Genomic DNA, 16174 nt, shown 5'->3' with positions numbered 1-16174 from the left:
TTTTAATTTAAAGAAACAAAAACGATATTTTTGATATTTATAGACGGGTAATGTATAATACGATATAGATTTCAAAAATGTAATTATCTTAATTTGTCACAAAACTGCATATACGATCATTTTCTGAAGTAGGGCAGTATAGTATAATTAACATACAAAAAGACAAAATTATTAGTTACATATAAAATTTCACTTTGTAAACATTTTTTTCTCGAAAATAAGCAAACGGATCAAGGCATTTGTTTGAATGATGCAAAGATCTGCCGATTATAATCCTTTCCTTCGCTCGATTGATCGATGCTATCACAGGGGAACGGGATGCGCACGCAAACCAAACGGGACGCTCGCGCGCGCCATGCGCTATGTCGCTAAACGGACGTGTTTTATTCAAAAATTTCCCGCGCGGGAATTACGCACAAATGCGGGAATTTCGCAGGTCTCATTGACATGCGGGAAATTGCTGGAATGCTGTAACGCGGAATGCGGGATTGCAAACCCTAGTCAGCACACTATTTGTGCAATTTTGGTTTAAAAAATCAAAGCGCGAACGAATGGTAGGGAGGGGGGAGGGTTGCAGTACCCATGGACCCCTATTTTTTTTTTAGTACATCTATGCTTTCCGAATATTTTTTTTTAGATAAAGAGGCATTTTATTCCAGTTTTTTCACATTTGTAAGATTTTTATTTGGTGCCTCGTTTACGAGATATTTGTAACATGTATAATAGATTTGAGTCGTTTTATTTATTTCAATTTACTGATAAAATGAAATTGCTCATCATCACGACCAGCGATATTTAATTTGAGCTAAATCTAACATATCTAAAAAAGTTGCAAATCTTGTACAGCAAGCCTCAAATCAAAGAAAGTGCTCTTTACTTCATACAATTCGTTCCTTTAACTGTTGTTTAGTTAGTACCTATTGGTACCATATAAAGAATTTTTTCATAAAATCTCAAAAATTAAAGTTTAACGTCGAGTAAATTGATGTCACATATCCAAAAAAGTTACAATATCTCGTAAACAGCGGAGTTTGCCTGCCTTTCTAGTAAATGTTTAAATGAAGCCAGGTATTCTTTTAGATTCTTACTTTAACTGTACTTCTTTTTGTGAACGGACAGTGTGTAAGTACAAGTAAACATACGAATCAATATAGAAAGCGTAGCTATCAGCGAAGTCAGCGGTCCCAAAAAAGTTTTGATGGTATCAGTGTGGTAAGTCGGTAAGAATTACAAAAAATATTTCTGCCGATTTAATTTTCGCCTTTCGATTTGTTCATTATATCCTTCCCGAATATGTAAGCACCCTGTATGTAATATTCGTATATTAACGCTATTTATATTTAGGAAATAAAGTCAAATACCACAAGAGCTTGAACTATGAATATGGATCGAAATTATAATCTACTTAACCTAAACACAAAAGTTTCTCTACATAATACGTGAACTATTTAAATTTCGAAAATATGGGCAAACATAATTTGTTCATTACTTTGTGTTTTATGAAGCGTTTTGCTACAAAAAATGAATTTTGTCTACTTGGAACCTCACAGAGTAATTAATTTTTATCAAAGGAACAGGATAATCCTAAAAATACGTCCAGGTTTGTCACTACAGTGTACAGTCCACAAAGCAGACAAAGTCCAACTCATCCTTGGCTACTGTAACTTTCCTGAACTATACCATCCGCTGCAAAGTCCTGATTTGGTACTAATCGACTATTTTTTATTCAGAAAATTAAAAAAAGCAGCTTAGAACTTCTTTTACAATTTCCTGCCAAACTATACAACTTAAATAAGTACTGATACCACCATCGTTTTCAGCTGGTTCAGATTCGTACGCTTGGGCATCTACAATTTTGTGTGGACGAGTTTTAAAAAAATCATCAACCGCCATTAATAGATCTGATGAGTGATGATGATTATAGTAAAGAATATTACCTCAAATTAACGTATCAGTCGACTTTATGTTTTAGAATTCATAACTAATCTCCATCTAAACTTCAGACCTTAATTTTCAATTAAATCGCCTAATATCCACCAATTACTCATATTCATTCATAAACTTCTTCATAGAACATAACCGGATTGCCCGAAAGCGGCCAGCAAACCTAGTCCAGCTCATAACTTTTGCGCTTAGCGTGAATTAACACGTTTATACCACGTGAGAAAAAAATCTGAGAATTTCCGAGGTTTTAATTAGCTTCATTGAACGTTTAATTAATAATTTTACCGTTTAAACGTCTCAATAAAAAATATGATTCCCATTAACATAAAAAGTTGATTCGGTTAAATAATGCAGTCTAGAATACACATACAGGGTGTCGCAGGTGCAGGTTCTACATTCAAATCGCGACTCGGTATTTTACATCCCATCTAAATGAAAAATTGGAAATCAGACATGAGTATAGATATTGCAGTTATTTATTTCAGTCATATTTTTTATTATTTATTTAACTGCTAACTTTAGTTTTCGTTCTGGAAACTAATTGTCAATTGTGACAGATTTTTTATTTGTTTATTTTTCTTCCATAGAAGTGATTCGTTTTATAAGTTACGCTATCATGTAATAAAAGAAGTATAAAATATCGTAAAATAATTATTTACCTTAAAAAACTTAAGAATAAATTAAAAAAAACAAAAAAAATGTAAAAGCAAAATTGAGATTTCTCCCAAAGACTAAATATTCAGAAATAAAATATAACTCCTTAAAAATATATTACTGAATAATGAATGAAATTGATTGACAAAACTTTTGAAAATATTGAAAATAAAAATAATTTTCAGTTCATCATATTGAATCATATTTCTAGTTAAAAATCTTCACAAAAGTAAGTTTAGAACCAACAATATTCCCAAATTTTTATAAGATATAAGTTAGTAATGTTATTAATCTGATAATGATAAGATATTATTGCATTTTTCGTGACCGAGATAATTTTGCAATTAAATATATTTAGTTTGAAACACCATTTATTTATTTTAACACTAAACATTTTCATATCATCGGTGTTGAAAGATACTAAAATTACGTATACAAAAACATCCCCATCCTTAGATACTAATGCCTACTTTTAATGTGTTTATATTTATCAGCTGAAGGTTCAAGAGCATTTGCCCGTAAATTAAAAATGCTTACAGAGGTATATTGTAGCACTAAGCTTAAGACAGAATTTTAGTTTTCAATCTGATTTGACACAAAATAGATGTGATATCTGAATAAGTGAATAAACAATGTCTTTTAATTATTAAAGTGTTTTAGTTCTACCCATAATCCCATCAATCGGGAAATAAGAACACATTTGATGTTATGTCATTGGTGTATACTAAAAATAAGAACAGTCCTACATTCGATCCTTGTGGAACTCCGGATCTGGCAATAAAATAACGATCGGTTTGATTTAAGGCTTTCTGCATCGGTATATTTAACATCTACTTGCCCCTAAAAGTCAAAATTTTTGGATATATGTAATATAAGATAAATTAGTGATTTTTTTACCTCTTCTCCATAAACCGATGCTGAAATGGGATACTATATTTTCAAATAGCTGTTACTGTACAAATAATGATTATCTTCGGAATAAAATAAATTTAAAAAGTTTAATTTTTAAATTTAAATTGTAACAAAACATTTGATTTTATTTTCTTTTATCGAAAATAGTCAGTTAATCAATGCAAAGAATCTTCTACACAATTTGATTTCAATTATATACTAATACTAATTACTTTAAAATGGACTGAAGTAATTCTATTTTAAGAAACAGTTATATCCTTGCGACACACAACACCCTGTACGATTCTGTGCCACATCTGTGTGTGTAATTTTTTTTATTTATTTAAATCTTCAATCAACCGCCTTGCTGTTATACTCTTTGTTAGATTGCCGCTTCATTAACAAATCGTTTGGCATGCTGACAGTGAAAAATTACGGCACAAGAAAAAAAAGGATCAGGTGTTACTAAATTAAGTTGCTAGCTTCCTTCTCGTTGTGATCTCTGAGCAAATAATATGGGAGGGGTCACCTGGTAGTAGACGAATTTATAATTCGGATTTTATGTGATTTCGGAAACAGTTATTTGTTAAATGGGGCCAAATGAGTGTTTATGGACGTAGTAGTTAATTTTTTAGACTCGTATTGTATCGGAAATATGTACAGAATAGTCTATAATTCTCTTTTTATTAGTATCAAGACCAGTGACGTACCTAGGGAGAAGCCAAGGGTCCGTAGAATTCACAAATTAGAAAATATATCAATAATTTATTTTACGAAACGTGTGTGTGTATTTTATTATTTTAAAAAGGCTTGTCTCATTTTTTTTTGAAGACATTGCATTGTTCTCCCAGGTATATAGAAGAATAAATTTAATATACAGAGCCTTAATAAATAATTACAAGCCACGTGACCTACGATCTTAGGCAATCAACATTGCACAGCTGTTAGTATCAACTAAAAATCCCTAAATCATTGCGTCACCAATATTAATGATTCGTTTACAATGAACAATGACAAACTATTACGTTTACGCTAATATTGTGAAAATTACATCACCAGCCGGTAAAACAGAATGTTGTGTCGTAATGTAGTCTTCAGATATATGAATAATATTTTATCTGTTGGAATTGTGGAATCAGATAATGCAAATAAAAAAAAATAGTGTTCAAAGATTTGGCGGAAAAACCGATTTTTCTAATTTAAAAAACACCTCTTACTTTTTGGTAAGACATGACTGAGAACACTTACTAGTTTTTTACTTATTTAACTTTTGGTTGCTTAAATAAAATAGTTTAATTTTACTTACCTTTAATTACATTTTACAAATATGTTGATAATTTTTTAACATTTTCTAAATTTAAGTGTTAATTTAATAAATAATAATTAGTTTATTTTCGTTTAGTAGATACATCTAATATGATGTTACTTCTTGCAAGGTCGTGTTCCGAATTTGAATATATGCAACCCTCTTTACATGCAACGAATATCTCTGTGAGTCTACCATTGCAGCACAGATTATAAAAATGTTGCAAGCCGTACGTATACTCATTGTTTTTATATATACCAAGCATATTAAATAACTATTAGATTAGAATCCAACGAAAATTTTATGGTATTCTTTTTCATATCCCCTATTCGATTTATGTTGAAGTAGTTCTAATTTTTAATTAGTTTTATTTCATATTTTATTAAGTAGTTTTAAACATTTTATCACATTAGTTTAACAGAACTTTGTGTTACATTTTTATTGACTGGTTGATAGTTAAAATTAAATTTTTATTCTAAAATAGAAACAAAAGTTAAAAGATTGTGCAGAAAAGGTTATATTATAATTATCCAGACCAGCAGCAATTATGACATGAGAACAAATAAGTTATTTTAAAAAAAATTGGATGTTTCTTTGAATGATTACATTATTTAACAGTTTCATTATATCACGTATATTTTTGTATTATTTATATTTAGATACATGTATCATTTTTAGTATGTATGATTATTTATTATTATTATGTGATTATTTGTTATGGTATCGAAGAACATTGTTTGACTTCATTTGATAAGATCCAAAAGAGTAAGAAAAGTACTTGTAAATAGAGCTGTCAGAACTGAGCCGTGTGACATAGGCGTACACATTATTTAAAAAGCAACAAATTGTCTACAATATACCACCATAAATACCAATGGATTGTCTTTCAGAAAATTAAAAAGTAGCATCAATGTTTTTTTCATAAATACATATTTTCAATAATTTTTTTTTAAGGTGAATGGTAGGAGTTATTTTTTATTTATTCAAGTATGTCGTAGGCTTATTAGAAATTAAAAGCAGTAATAACGGGAAAATTACCAACTTTTCGAATAAAATGTAAAACATGTTTTTTCTTAGAAGTAGCACTGAAATTAAACGAACTTCAATTTGAAAAACATTCAGTGGGTTTTCAATGACCATGTTTCCCAGTATCCCCGCCACTGACTGGCAGATTTGTGAACCAATTCAGATTATTTTGCCCATATTCATTAGCTCAAGTTTCATCAATCCACGTTAAGCATCTTAAAAGACATTTATGAAAATAAAATAAATAAATAAATGTAATATATTTTTTTAAATTTTACACTTTATAAAAGTATACGTTTCCGTTAAAAATTTGTTGGATTGTATCATTAACATCCTGTATAAGGTATTAAAAATGTTTGAGTTTTAATTTTACAACTCATATATACATAACGCGGCAGGCTATGTCCTATCAATGTATTTGTTAATAGATTTTTTACCTCATAATCGCAGCACGTCTAGTTTCCTATATACTTCCGCTTCGTACCGTTAATGGATCACCCTGTATATGCTGGCACTTGTATTTTTTTATTTTAAAGATGAAAAGTTTTATTTTGTCATCTAAATAAAATATTTCCAATTATTCTAAAGTTTTGTAATATATGCTTTCTCAAATTGACGTCATTATTTTCTTATTGCTTACATATATGCCATCTAACTCTTTGATATAATATACAGGGTGTTTCCTGCGTTTGGTCGTTTGTGCCAATATCTGTATCCTAAGAATTACAAAATTCCATAAGTAGTTTAATAATTTTAAAAATAAATTAAAATTATAAAAATTTTAATAAACCAAGTGTCAGATATAACATTTTTTCCTCCCAAATCACATATGAAGAAATTTGTCGACACTAATTAACTTCTAGTTTAGGTTGGCTATTGCTTAAAACACATTTACGCTAAAGTAATACTTTTCGTACTTCAACCACCATTTCGAAGCCACTAATCAGCTCTTGGCTTGGATATCTGATTAGCGCCTTCTCCACACCATAAATAGTAATTATTTCCAAATAATCGATATAATGAAAGTTGAATTTCAACACGACGGTGGCTACATGTAGTCATCAACGAAAAAGCCGAAGTGGTACGCGAAGTGAAAGTTTTCAATTATCATTCACCCATCAGGCCAAGGACTAGTCGGATTCAACTTTCACCTGGCCACCATTTGTAGTCGGGCCATAATCGTGTCGTATAAATTAATATGGATTTCCTCATTGACAAGGAAATGGAGAGAAATGTCCAGAACGAGGAATCTTGTCTGAATTTTCAACTTTCATTCGTGTATGTGTCGTAAATCCAACTAGATTTTATATTTACGTTGGTTTTTGGCAATTTTTTTTCTATTATTCGATTTAATTTCTCGTGCGTTTATAAAAATATACATTTGTTTTAAGTTTTTTATGCAGTTCTTCGTTTTGTTTCTCTTCATATTATAGTTCTTCAAACAATATTTTTTGTATTTGTCCTTTCTGCATCTATTTCTCTCTTCTTGTATTTGGTTTATTCTCTATTTGGTCTTTGTTTATATGTTTCTTAAATTTAAATATTAAAAACACTTAAGCAATTTGTTCACTTAAGTTTAAAAATTGAAAGGAGTTGCGGTAATACAACTTCAGTAAAAAAAAACACGGCGTACAAAAAGAAAAATTTATTTCTATTTACAAAAATTACAAAAATAAAAAGTATGTACCTACGGAGACAGTTGGCACTTTGCATGGAAGAACGTCAGGGCATCAATCGAAATGAGAGGAAAAGGTGCAACAGTAAATTAGAGTGCAGATATGCATGCAATTATTATGAAAGACTCACATTAGAGTAACAACTAGTTTGAACGACAGTCTAGACTAGATTATTATTGATGGGTGCAAGATGAAGGTGGAGCGTGCAAAAGACGTGATGGTATTAGAACAGGAAGGGGTGCAAAAAAGGATAGGAAACGATAGCTGTGAAGATGAAACTTGTTGATCACATTTTTTTCTAACTGCTAATAATTTAAAGTAGAGATTAGTTGCGTCCGACCTGGTCGATTTGTGTTTGGAGATTGTTCACTACCTCTGGGGGGAATTGATCGCCGAGGATTTCGAAGAGGTTGATTTTTTGATTGCCGGGGATGCTTTCGTATGCGCCGATTTCGATTCCTTCTTGCACCTAGAAATAATTTGCCAGTTAATTTTCTTACTTCGATAAAAATCTGTATACTTTAAGTTGTACATAATGTTGCAACACAGCAATGATACCGATAAAGTGTGGGTGCTTTGTGATTATTCATATAACGATGAGTATCAGAGGTATAAATTTTTTCTATATGATTATTGTAATATACCTATATTTTATTTATATTTTTTATCGAATATTAAATACTGTATTTCTAATATAGCAGCCTTCCTGTATCAGTTGAAAATTAATGATTAAAATAAGTAAGAAATCATTGTTCTACAACCTGTTGACATTATTTTGTATTATACAGGGTGTCTCAGAATTGGTGTCCAATAATTTGGACATTGGTCGAGAAATGTTTCCTAAGGGAGCTACGCCCCCCTAAATGGGGCCTCAAAAAATTCATTTTTTTTTTAAATATTTCTGAAATGGGTTGAAGGAAAATTATGAATTTTAACACCATGTACTCATTAAAAGTCGAAATAGATCATAAAATTTTTCAAAAATTGATCAGGGGCGTCTCAATTGGGGAGGTCGTCAGTTATAATTTGCCTCAATTTTTTTACTTGTCAAATTTTTCAAATTCATAGGCCAACATATGATAGACCTTCATTTCCTCTAAAAAACGGTACTCTTTATTTCTTTCGATAAAATGCTTCATTTCCAAGAAAAACGGATTTAAGTGCTTGGAAAAACACACTTTGGGCAATGTTATAACATATTTGAACCGATTTTTGCAAACATTTTACAAAGTTAATTATTTTATTGACAGATTAACATCTATTTTTTAACTGTCAATATTCTTCTAAGGTTACTTCGTAAAACTCTAATAAAATAATATCTCGAAAATCGTTTCAGATAAGTGTCATATATTTTGATATTTTGACAATATTTTTAACATGATTGAACAAAAGAATATAGGTTACACATTTAATTGTCTTTGTAGTAGTTCTCAACATTTTTTTAATATCCCTACAATTTGTATGCTTAACTTTCTTTCGTATCTCGAATAATAACGAAGAAATAAAGAAAATAAATCTCTAACCTATGAATTTAGAAGCCACATATACGACATTTAATTGTTTTTTTTCCTAAAAATGAATTTTTGACGCCCTTGAAGAGCCTTGCAACTTTTATAGGATTTTTTTCTATCAGAAATAAAAAAGTTACTAAGGTGGCTATTTTCATTGGGAAACCCTGTACAAATCGTTTATTTACAAGACGTTATCTTTTTGTGAAGCGTTAACGTACTTTTTGGATTTGGGCGTCTTTGGGGATGAGGAACGTGTTTTGTGCTTGTCTGATGGCTTCGTTTGTGTAAGCGCCACCTTCTTTTTGTGGAAAAGCTGATGCGACAGCCACGAGGACCAGGAGGGTGCACACAATGGCTTTCATTTCGTTCCTAGAAAGAAAAACAAAGAGGTTGTGATAAACTCGCAAATATCGTGGCTGTTGTGTGGAAGATTACGAAGATTTATGAACTGCGTAACTGTTTTTAACACAATTAAGCATTGAGTAAGTCTTTAATGGAGAGATTTTTGTGATGACATTGAATACCGTCGGTTTTGCTGTGGAACACGGCGATAATTACTGCTTTGAGAGAATATGGAAATTAGTGTTAGTTTCTCTAGTTGCTTCACGACCGTGGAAGGCGTGTTATTGAAGACGTAAAGATGAAAACACTTTAAATTGCGAAATTTGCATAATGTATGTTTATTTTTCTTCTCGCAACAAACCGAAAGATGATTTTGGAGGTAATTGTGAACAAGAAAGCTAACAATGTTTTTAATGTGTTGGTAAACATGAATATATTTTTTAAAATTACTTTGTTTGAATTTAGAATTATTATTCATAGATTTTTATATATAGGCATTTGTAGTACATGAAATGCATTTTAGATTTTACAATATATGTATTATGAAATTAACGAGAAGTTTGTATTACAAAGATATCATTATCAAAGATAAAAAGAAATGTATTTTTCCTTTAAAAAAACATATTTTGTTATTAACTATCACATTTGTTTTACTCTATTTTAAATGTTTATTCAAATAAAACAAGTAGGATTCATTAAAAAAAATCATATCAACAGTGTTCTTCGACAATATATTATCTAATGATAAATTGTTAAGTGAAAACACAGTGCAATTGAAAATGAGAAACATTTTATGCCTTTATAAATAATGTATTTGTTGTGCCTAGATTATTTAAAAACAAAACGATAAAGATATTTTCATATTTCCATGAAAACAAAATTATATACTTTAATTACAAAATATTTAATGATAAATAAATAAATGAAGAAAACTTTACGGTTAAAGGATTTTAAAATTTATTAAGAAATGTGTATAACGATAAAAAGAGATTTTGACGGAGGAGCCAGTTTGAATTTTTTTTTATTCTAAAATATTATTTCTATTCTACTCTATCTATTGCATCAATTAATTGTTTTAAATATATAATAGGGGAAGAATTATTTTTAAGAATGTGGTATTTCATGAAAAAATTAATAAATTTAAGAAAATTAAGATAAAAGAAACATTTAACCAATGTAGAGTTTGTACAAGAAATTGCAATTAAGGAAAACATTATTATTAAATGCTCTTATTACTGGTTAAAGTAAATAAGAAACTGGTTAAATTAATGTACATTATGTCAGAATTATATTGGCAATATACAAATTCATTGAAATGTTTAATAATTATAACATTAAAATAAAGTCTAATAGTCTAAAGTAATATTTATTACGAGTAACAGTCATTAATAATAAATGAATATTACAGTTTAAAATGAACACTGTTACATCTTCCAAATGCATTCACTTGTGGGCAATTTCATGTCTATAGGTACTTCTATTCAAGTAATTTAGAATAAATTACCGGTTGAACAGGAAACATTTCACATTCAATGCTTTTGACATTTGTATCGATTTATTAATAAATCTTATGCTTCTCATAAATTATACATTTTTAAGTGAATATGCAACGCGATTGAGAAATATTTTAGGCATTTATAAATAATTTAATTATTGCGCTTAAATTATTTTGAAACAAAACAATAGAGTTAGTATTTTCATTACCTATTTTTTTTTTGAAAAAAATTGATATGATAAAATCTTTAAATAGAAAATAGGTAATCGTAAGTAAATACGTCTTATAACAGTCAGAATAATTAAGTGCATTTAGAGAAATTTATAAGTAAATTGCAAAATTAAGAAAGCTTTATCGTTATAGGATTTATAGATTTTTCAAAAAATAGAGGCAATATTTTTATAAATTTCGGAATTTTCTCTAATAAGTATTTACATAATAGGTAGTTCATTCTTTCAATAATGGAAACGATTAATTCATGTTAAAGCCATCACGTACATTAATGTATTTGTATAAGTTCGTGTTTCTTATCTCATTTTTTCCCAATATTAAAAACAAATAGGAAATTAATATACGAAATAATAAATTCAAGTCAACGTTATTTTTTGAAAAGAAAAGGTTTTACATTCAGAATGCATTTTCTCATTTTAATTCTGATATTTGTTATATTCATATCAATTTTTTTGTTTTCTTTTTACTTTGATTCCTTTCCCTATAATTCCAATTAATTTAATGTATGATGAAGTAATATTTTAACAGTGTATTTTGCAATAAGATGTAGTTTCTTCGTGTGTGAATAAATTGTCTAGTTTATGAACGAAAAAGAAAGTCTTTTATTTCGAGCCAGAAATTTTATTCAATTATTTTTTTAGTAGTTTCCTCATTGCAATATACGTTACATTGTCGCTATCACAAAAATGCAATGTCTCAAATACAATTTTTTTTAGTTTTTTTTTATTTTTCGGTATGTACAAACATGTTCCGTTGAATTTAAGTTAATGTTTAGTCGAGACGAAAATGAAATTTTCAGCTTGGTAGAGAAAAAATGTTACTTTTGTATCGACTAAATCTTGAGAAAATGCTTACTTTTGCTAGTAGAAATAATTTTTTTTCATTAATTTCATTGATATTCGAAAATCATTTTTCGTTTCGAAAACTAGGTACAATTAACGTTTCTCTTTAACAGCTACAATTTCTACATATGGAAGCAGATATTAAAACAAATCAACTTTATTTAAATAGAAAGGAAAGTAAAAATTTTGAAAACGAAACAGATACATTTTGGAGATAGTGAAGTTGTGTAATTTGTATTTTTTTAGTGTGAGATTTCAATCAATATGTTTTTATTATAAAAAAAGTCATAATAGAATTTATTAAAGATTTTTTTTCCTCAAATACAGTACTTTTCACAAATCCCCTATTGCAAAGTAAAATTCCGAGTGTGCAAAGATGTTTTTTTACTCGTAGAAGTAAGGATTTTGCACGTTTCCTTTCATTCTCGACTAATCCTTTAACGAAAGTGTTTATTTTATAAATTTTCTTCGTAAGTGATAAAGTCCCAAATAAACAGGAAAAAAAATACTGATTTTTCAAAACATCAGTATAAAGCTCTCTATCTACATACATACAATACTGTATCTACCTACTTTTTCTTATCTTTTTTTTCTACACGATTGTTTATTCTTCTTTTCATGAATTTGAATTAAAAATGTTCACTAAACCATATTGTGCTATTTTATTTTTTAGATTAGTAATTTTAACGTATGGCTATTCAATAATAAATTTAATATAAAACTCCTCCCCATTGATTTTGAGGCTTAGGCAGCGGTTAGATGGGAGCGAATTCGTACGAAAAAATCTGTTCGAAGGAAATTATATGAATTCTTAACAAATTATTCCTATGAATCCATTCTAAATTGTTTAGCATTGTAGTGTAAACTCTCGTATGTAAATACACGTATATTTGTTCAGTCTGACATTTCGTACGCATTTTCTATGAATTCACATACAATGTAATCGCTTCCTTACTCAACCATCTATTTATTTTTCGTTTTACACAAGCATGAATGCGATTTTTTGAATCATTTCATCTGTGGGAACAGATAAAAAACAAAATTTAATGTCAACTTGTCAACCTCATTAAGAAAGAAATGTCAGTTGCAATTTTGATAACAAAGTTTCGAAATATTAACTAATTGTAAGTGAAGTGATATAATGATTTTGTATGGCAAAAATAGATTCATAGAAACAACTCTTGACTGAACCTTTTGGCGCAAAGGTTTGTTTAGTTAATTTTTAATTTTTTTCGCAGATTGCAAAAGACCAAAATAAACAGCGCAAAAATAGATTGATATTCGAAAGATTGGTATAAATTGCTGTCGCATACAATGTTACAAAAACATAAAAAATACAAAAATAAAAGGCGAAAAAATAAATTGATTTTCGAATCTCGGTAAAAAAATGCTGTCTACTGCCGCATACAGTGTTATACCTAACACTTTTTGAATCTTTATCTATCCATTTCATATTCACTGTGTTTTGATTAATTTTTTATTTTCTTTTTCAAGAATTTGCGTAGAAAATGTATGAATTCAATAAAACATAACGTGCATGTTGTACTAAAACGTTATTTTCATGTACTTTATTATTTGATGTATCTTATTTTTTCTTTAAATTTGAAGTAATAGTAACACATGACGATTCAGTAATAAATTTGATATAATTTAGGTATTTTATGGCTTAGGCGGCGTTTACATTGGAGCGAATTCGTACGAAATATCTGTTCGAACGAAATTATACGAATTCTTAACAAATTATTCGTACGAATCCATCAAAAATACCGCAGTATAGCCGATCACATGTAAATTGTACGTATTTGTTTCAGTGTGACATTTCGTAGGAAAGATTTTCGTACAAATTCACATCCAGCGAAACCATCATCTTACTCAGCTTTTATTTTTTTTTGCCCACATAATTAGGAACGCGATTTTAATTCACCGGCTTTGAAGGCACTCTCTTTTCGGAGAATACCGCTTGTCAGAGACAAGTCCTTTCGCGGGATTACTTTCCCGAGAAGCCGCGACGCGTACAGCCGCCCTCTTTACGTTCTCCCGCTGTTTGTCACTGTCACTTTTACCGGAGACAAAGGGAAACACTCGACTACACTTCCGAGTCGCTTTCACTCTCTTACCTTTTAGTTCACCGTGTGCACTGATTATGACAAATTCCGCTGGCCGACTCGCAGCCATATCTCTCTTATATAAGAGCCGGCCCCATCTCTCTCCCTCGGCCCCCTTCCAGATGATCTCCGGGCAACGCGATGACCTGAATGTGGATCCTTATTTTTTTTTTCGTGGACATCTTCGAGGATCTCGACGGGCTTACGTAATTAGTCCCGTCTTTCCTCTTGTTCTGAGATGTTACGGATTGATTCTGGGTAATTTATCTTTTCTTGACATAGTAGATAGTTGCGGCGTTTGTTAATGTTAATGTTTATGTACTGAAAATAAAGCAATACGGATTTTCTATATGAAAATGCGGGTATACGTTATTAAATAATTTATGTGCATGAAATTGATTAATTTTTATAGACTTAATCAATAGTATGTCATTGATTTGTATACAGGATGTTCCACTTAAGAGGGATACTTCTGTAACTCTGCAACTCTAAAATCTATAAAAAAAATGGTTTTAATAAAAGTTTCCTGGAATCATGTGGGTCATGTACAGAAAATATTTTTAGCTTTATAAGGTGTTCCATGTTGCGTGGTCGCTACATAACTTTATTACTTTAAATGGAACACCCTGTATATTATTGCATTTTTTAATTTCTTGGTTAATATTAGGTAGAGTTTATTAAATGTACATGGTGTTTAAAACTTACTGTTTTCGAAATAATAGTTGTTCCTAAAAAAAATCACGATTTCGGCTCTCTAAATGAGGCTAAAACTAGAACTAGAAACCTGCAGTTTTCACAGTTCGTTTTGGCATAAATTACTCTATCTTGTCATCTGTGACCAAAACGTGTACGTTATTCAAACTCGGAAATACTGAGACCTACATTTAATAATCTTACGAGTTGAAAAACTTCAAATGGAATGACTCATATTAATTGTCATGGATGAATGAATGAATGCCCTTTCGACTGATATAAGGTTGTCCATACTCATCTTTAACAGTTTTCCAGAAAAATCAGGTTCTTTTCTAAAGTACGAAAAAGTAGCTATGTAATAGCGCCAAGAACTGTTTTCCGAGATATAGGAAAATAAAATATTCGAATATAAAAAAATCTGTTTTTGTCTGTATTATTCAAACACAACAACAAATAAATGAGAAACAAAAATATACATGGTGTCTCTAAAAGGTCTATACAACGCTCCACCAAATATAGTACCACGGTTCAAAATATGTCGATTTAACTAAACTTGCCTTAGTCCAAAAATTGATAATGGAGCTACAGTGAGTCAAAGTTGAAAAAATATAACATTTTATTTAATATCTTTCGATTACTTCGAGCTATGTGTATTTTATTTTGGGCTGGAAAAATATTTTTCCCCCACTTTTCTGCTTAAAAAAGGTGTATCTTGCTAATATCACTAAATCCAACCGTTCGCAACAAAAAGGAATTTAAATTTATAAATGCATCAAAAAAATTTGTTTAAAAGTTATTTTTAACTCCACTGATAAACGAAATTAGGAGCAATCGTTTATTAACATATGCCTTTAAAGGAAAAAGTGCAGTTACTATACAAATTAAAATTTCGTGTATTTAACAATTTTACTGCAAACAGAATTGACAGAGTAAACTTTCTAAAAAACAATCTAATCAGTTTAACACAATGTAACCAACCTGAAAGATCTAAAAAATAACATTATTATTGACCTGTCTTGAAACATATGTTTTTCAATTGAGTTGGAAATAACTTTACAACAAATTTTTTATGCATTTACAAATTTAAATGCTTTTTTGTTGAAAACGGTTGGCTTTAGAGATATTAGCAAAGTATACTTTTTTTAAGCAGAAAAGTTGGGGGAAAATATTTTTCCATCCCAAAGTGAAATACACCGTGGCACAAAAAAGTTTTGGCAGTTTAAATGCGTCCTAATGGTAGCTTGTGGCGCCCTCTAGAAGATACAACTAAATCGTCGATAAATTTGAATTTCTCATCCCAAAAAAACCCCGGATGCGAAATTAGTTCGAAGTAGTCGAAAGATTTAAAAAAATGTTATTTATTTTAACTCTTTTAACTTTGACACCCTGTAGCTATGTTATTATCAATTTTTGGACTAAGGCAAGTTTAGTTAAATCGACTTATTTTGAGCCGTAAAA

General features: G+C 29.7%; 1 protein-coding gene across 1 annotated transcript; it reads right to left on the bottom strand.

The window, feature by feature from the left end:
- Positions 1 to 7476: 7476 nt before the first annotated feature.
- Positions 7477 to 14075, bottom strand: LOC108904250. Its single transcript, XM_018706725.1, has 3 exons — positions 14036 to 14075; positions 9227 to 9377; positions 7477 to 7966 (listed from the first exon to the last, which is right to left on the bottom strand). The coding sequence occupies exons 2-3, from the start codon at positions 9368 to 9370 to the stop codon at positions 7823 to 7825; spliced, it is 288 nt and encodes a 95-aa protein (XP_018562241.1). The 5' UTR covers positions 9371 to 9377; positions 14036 to 14075; the 3' UTR covers positions 7477 to 7822.
- Positions 14076 to 16174: the final 2099 nt, after the last annotated feature.

Source organism: Anoplophora glabripennis, unplaced genomic scaffold, assembly GCF_000390285.2.
Source record: "Anoplophora glabripennis isolate ALB-LARVAE unplaced genomic scaffold, Agla_2.0 scaffold46, whole genome shotgun sequence".
NCBI classification, from domain to species: Eukaryota; Metazoa; Arthropoda; class Insecta; order Coleoptera; family Cerambycidae; genus Anoplophora; species Anoplophora glabripennis.
Note: the sequence above shows the minus strand (reverse complement) of the source record. Positions and strands in the feature narration are given on the sequence as shown.

Coding starts and splice junctions, on each gene's coding strand:
- LOC108904250 (XM_018706725.1), bottom strand. CDS start 9,370: ATGAAAGCCATTGTGTGCACCCTCCTGGTCCTCGTGGCTGTCGCATCA. Junction 7,967..9,226: donor AAGACGCCCAAATCCAAAAA/GTACGTTAACGC, acceptor AATTATTTCTAG/GTGCAAGAAGGAATCGAAAT.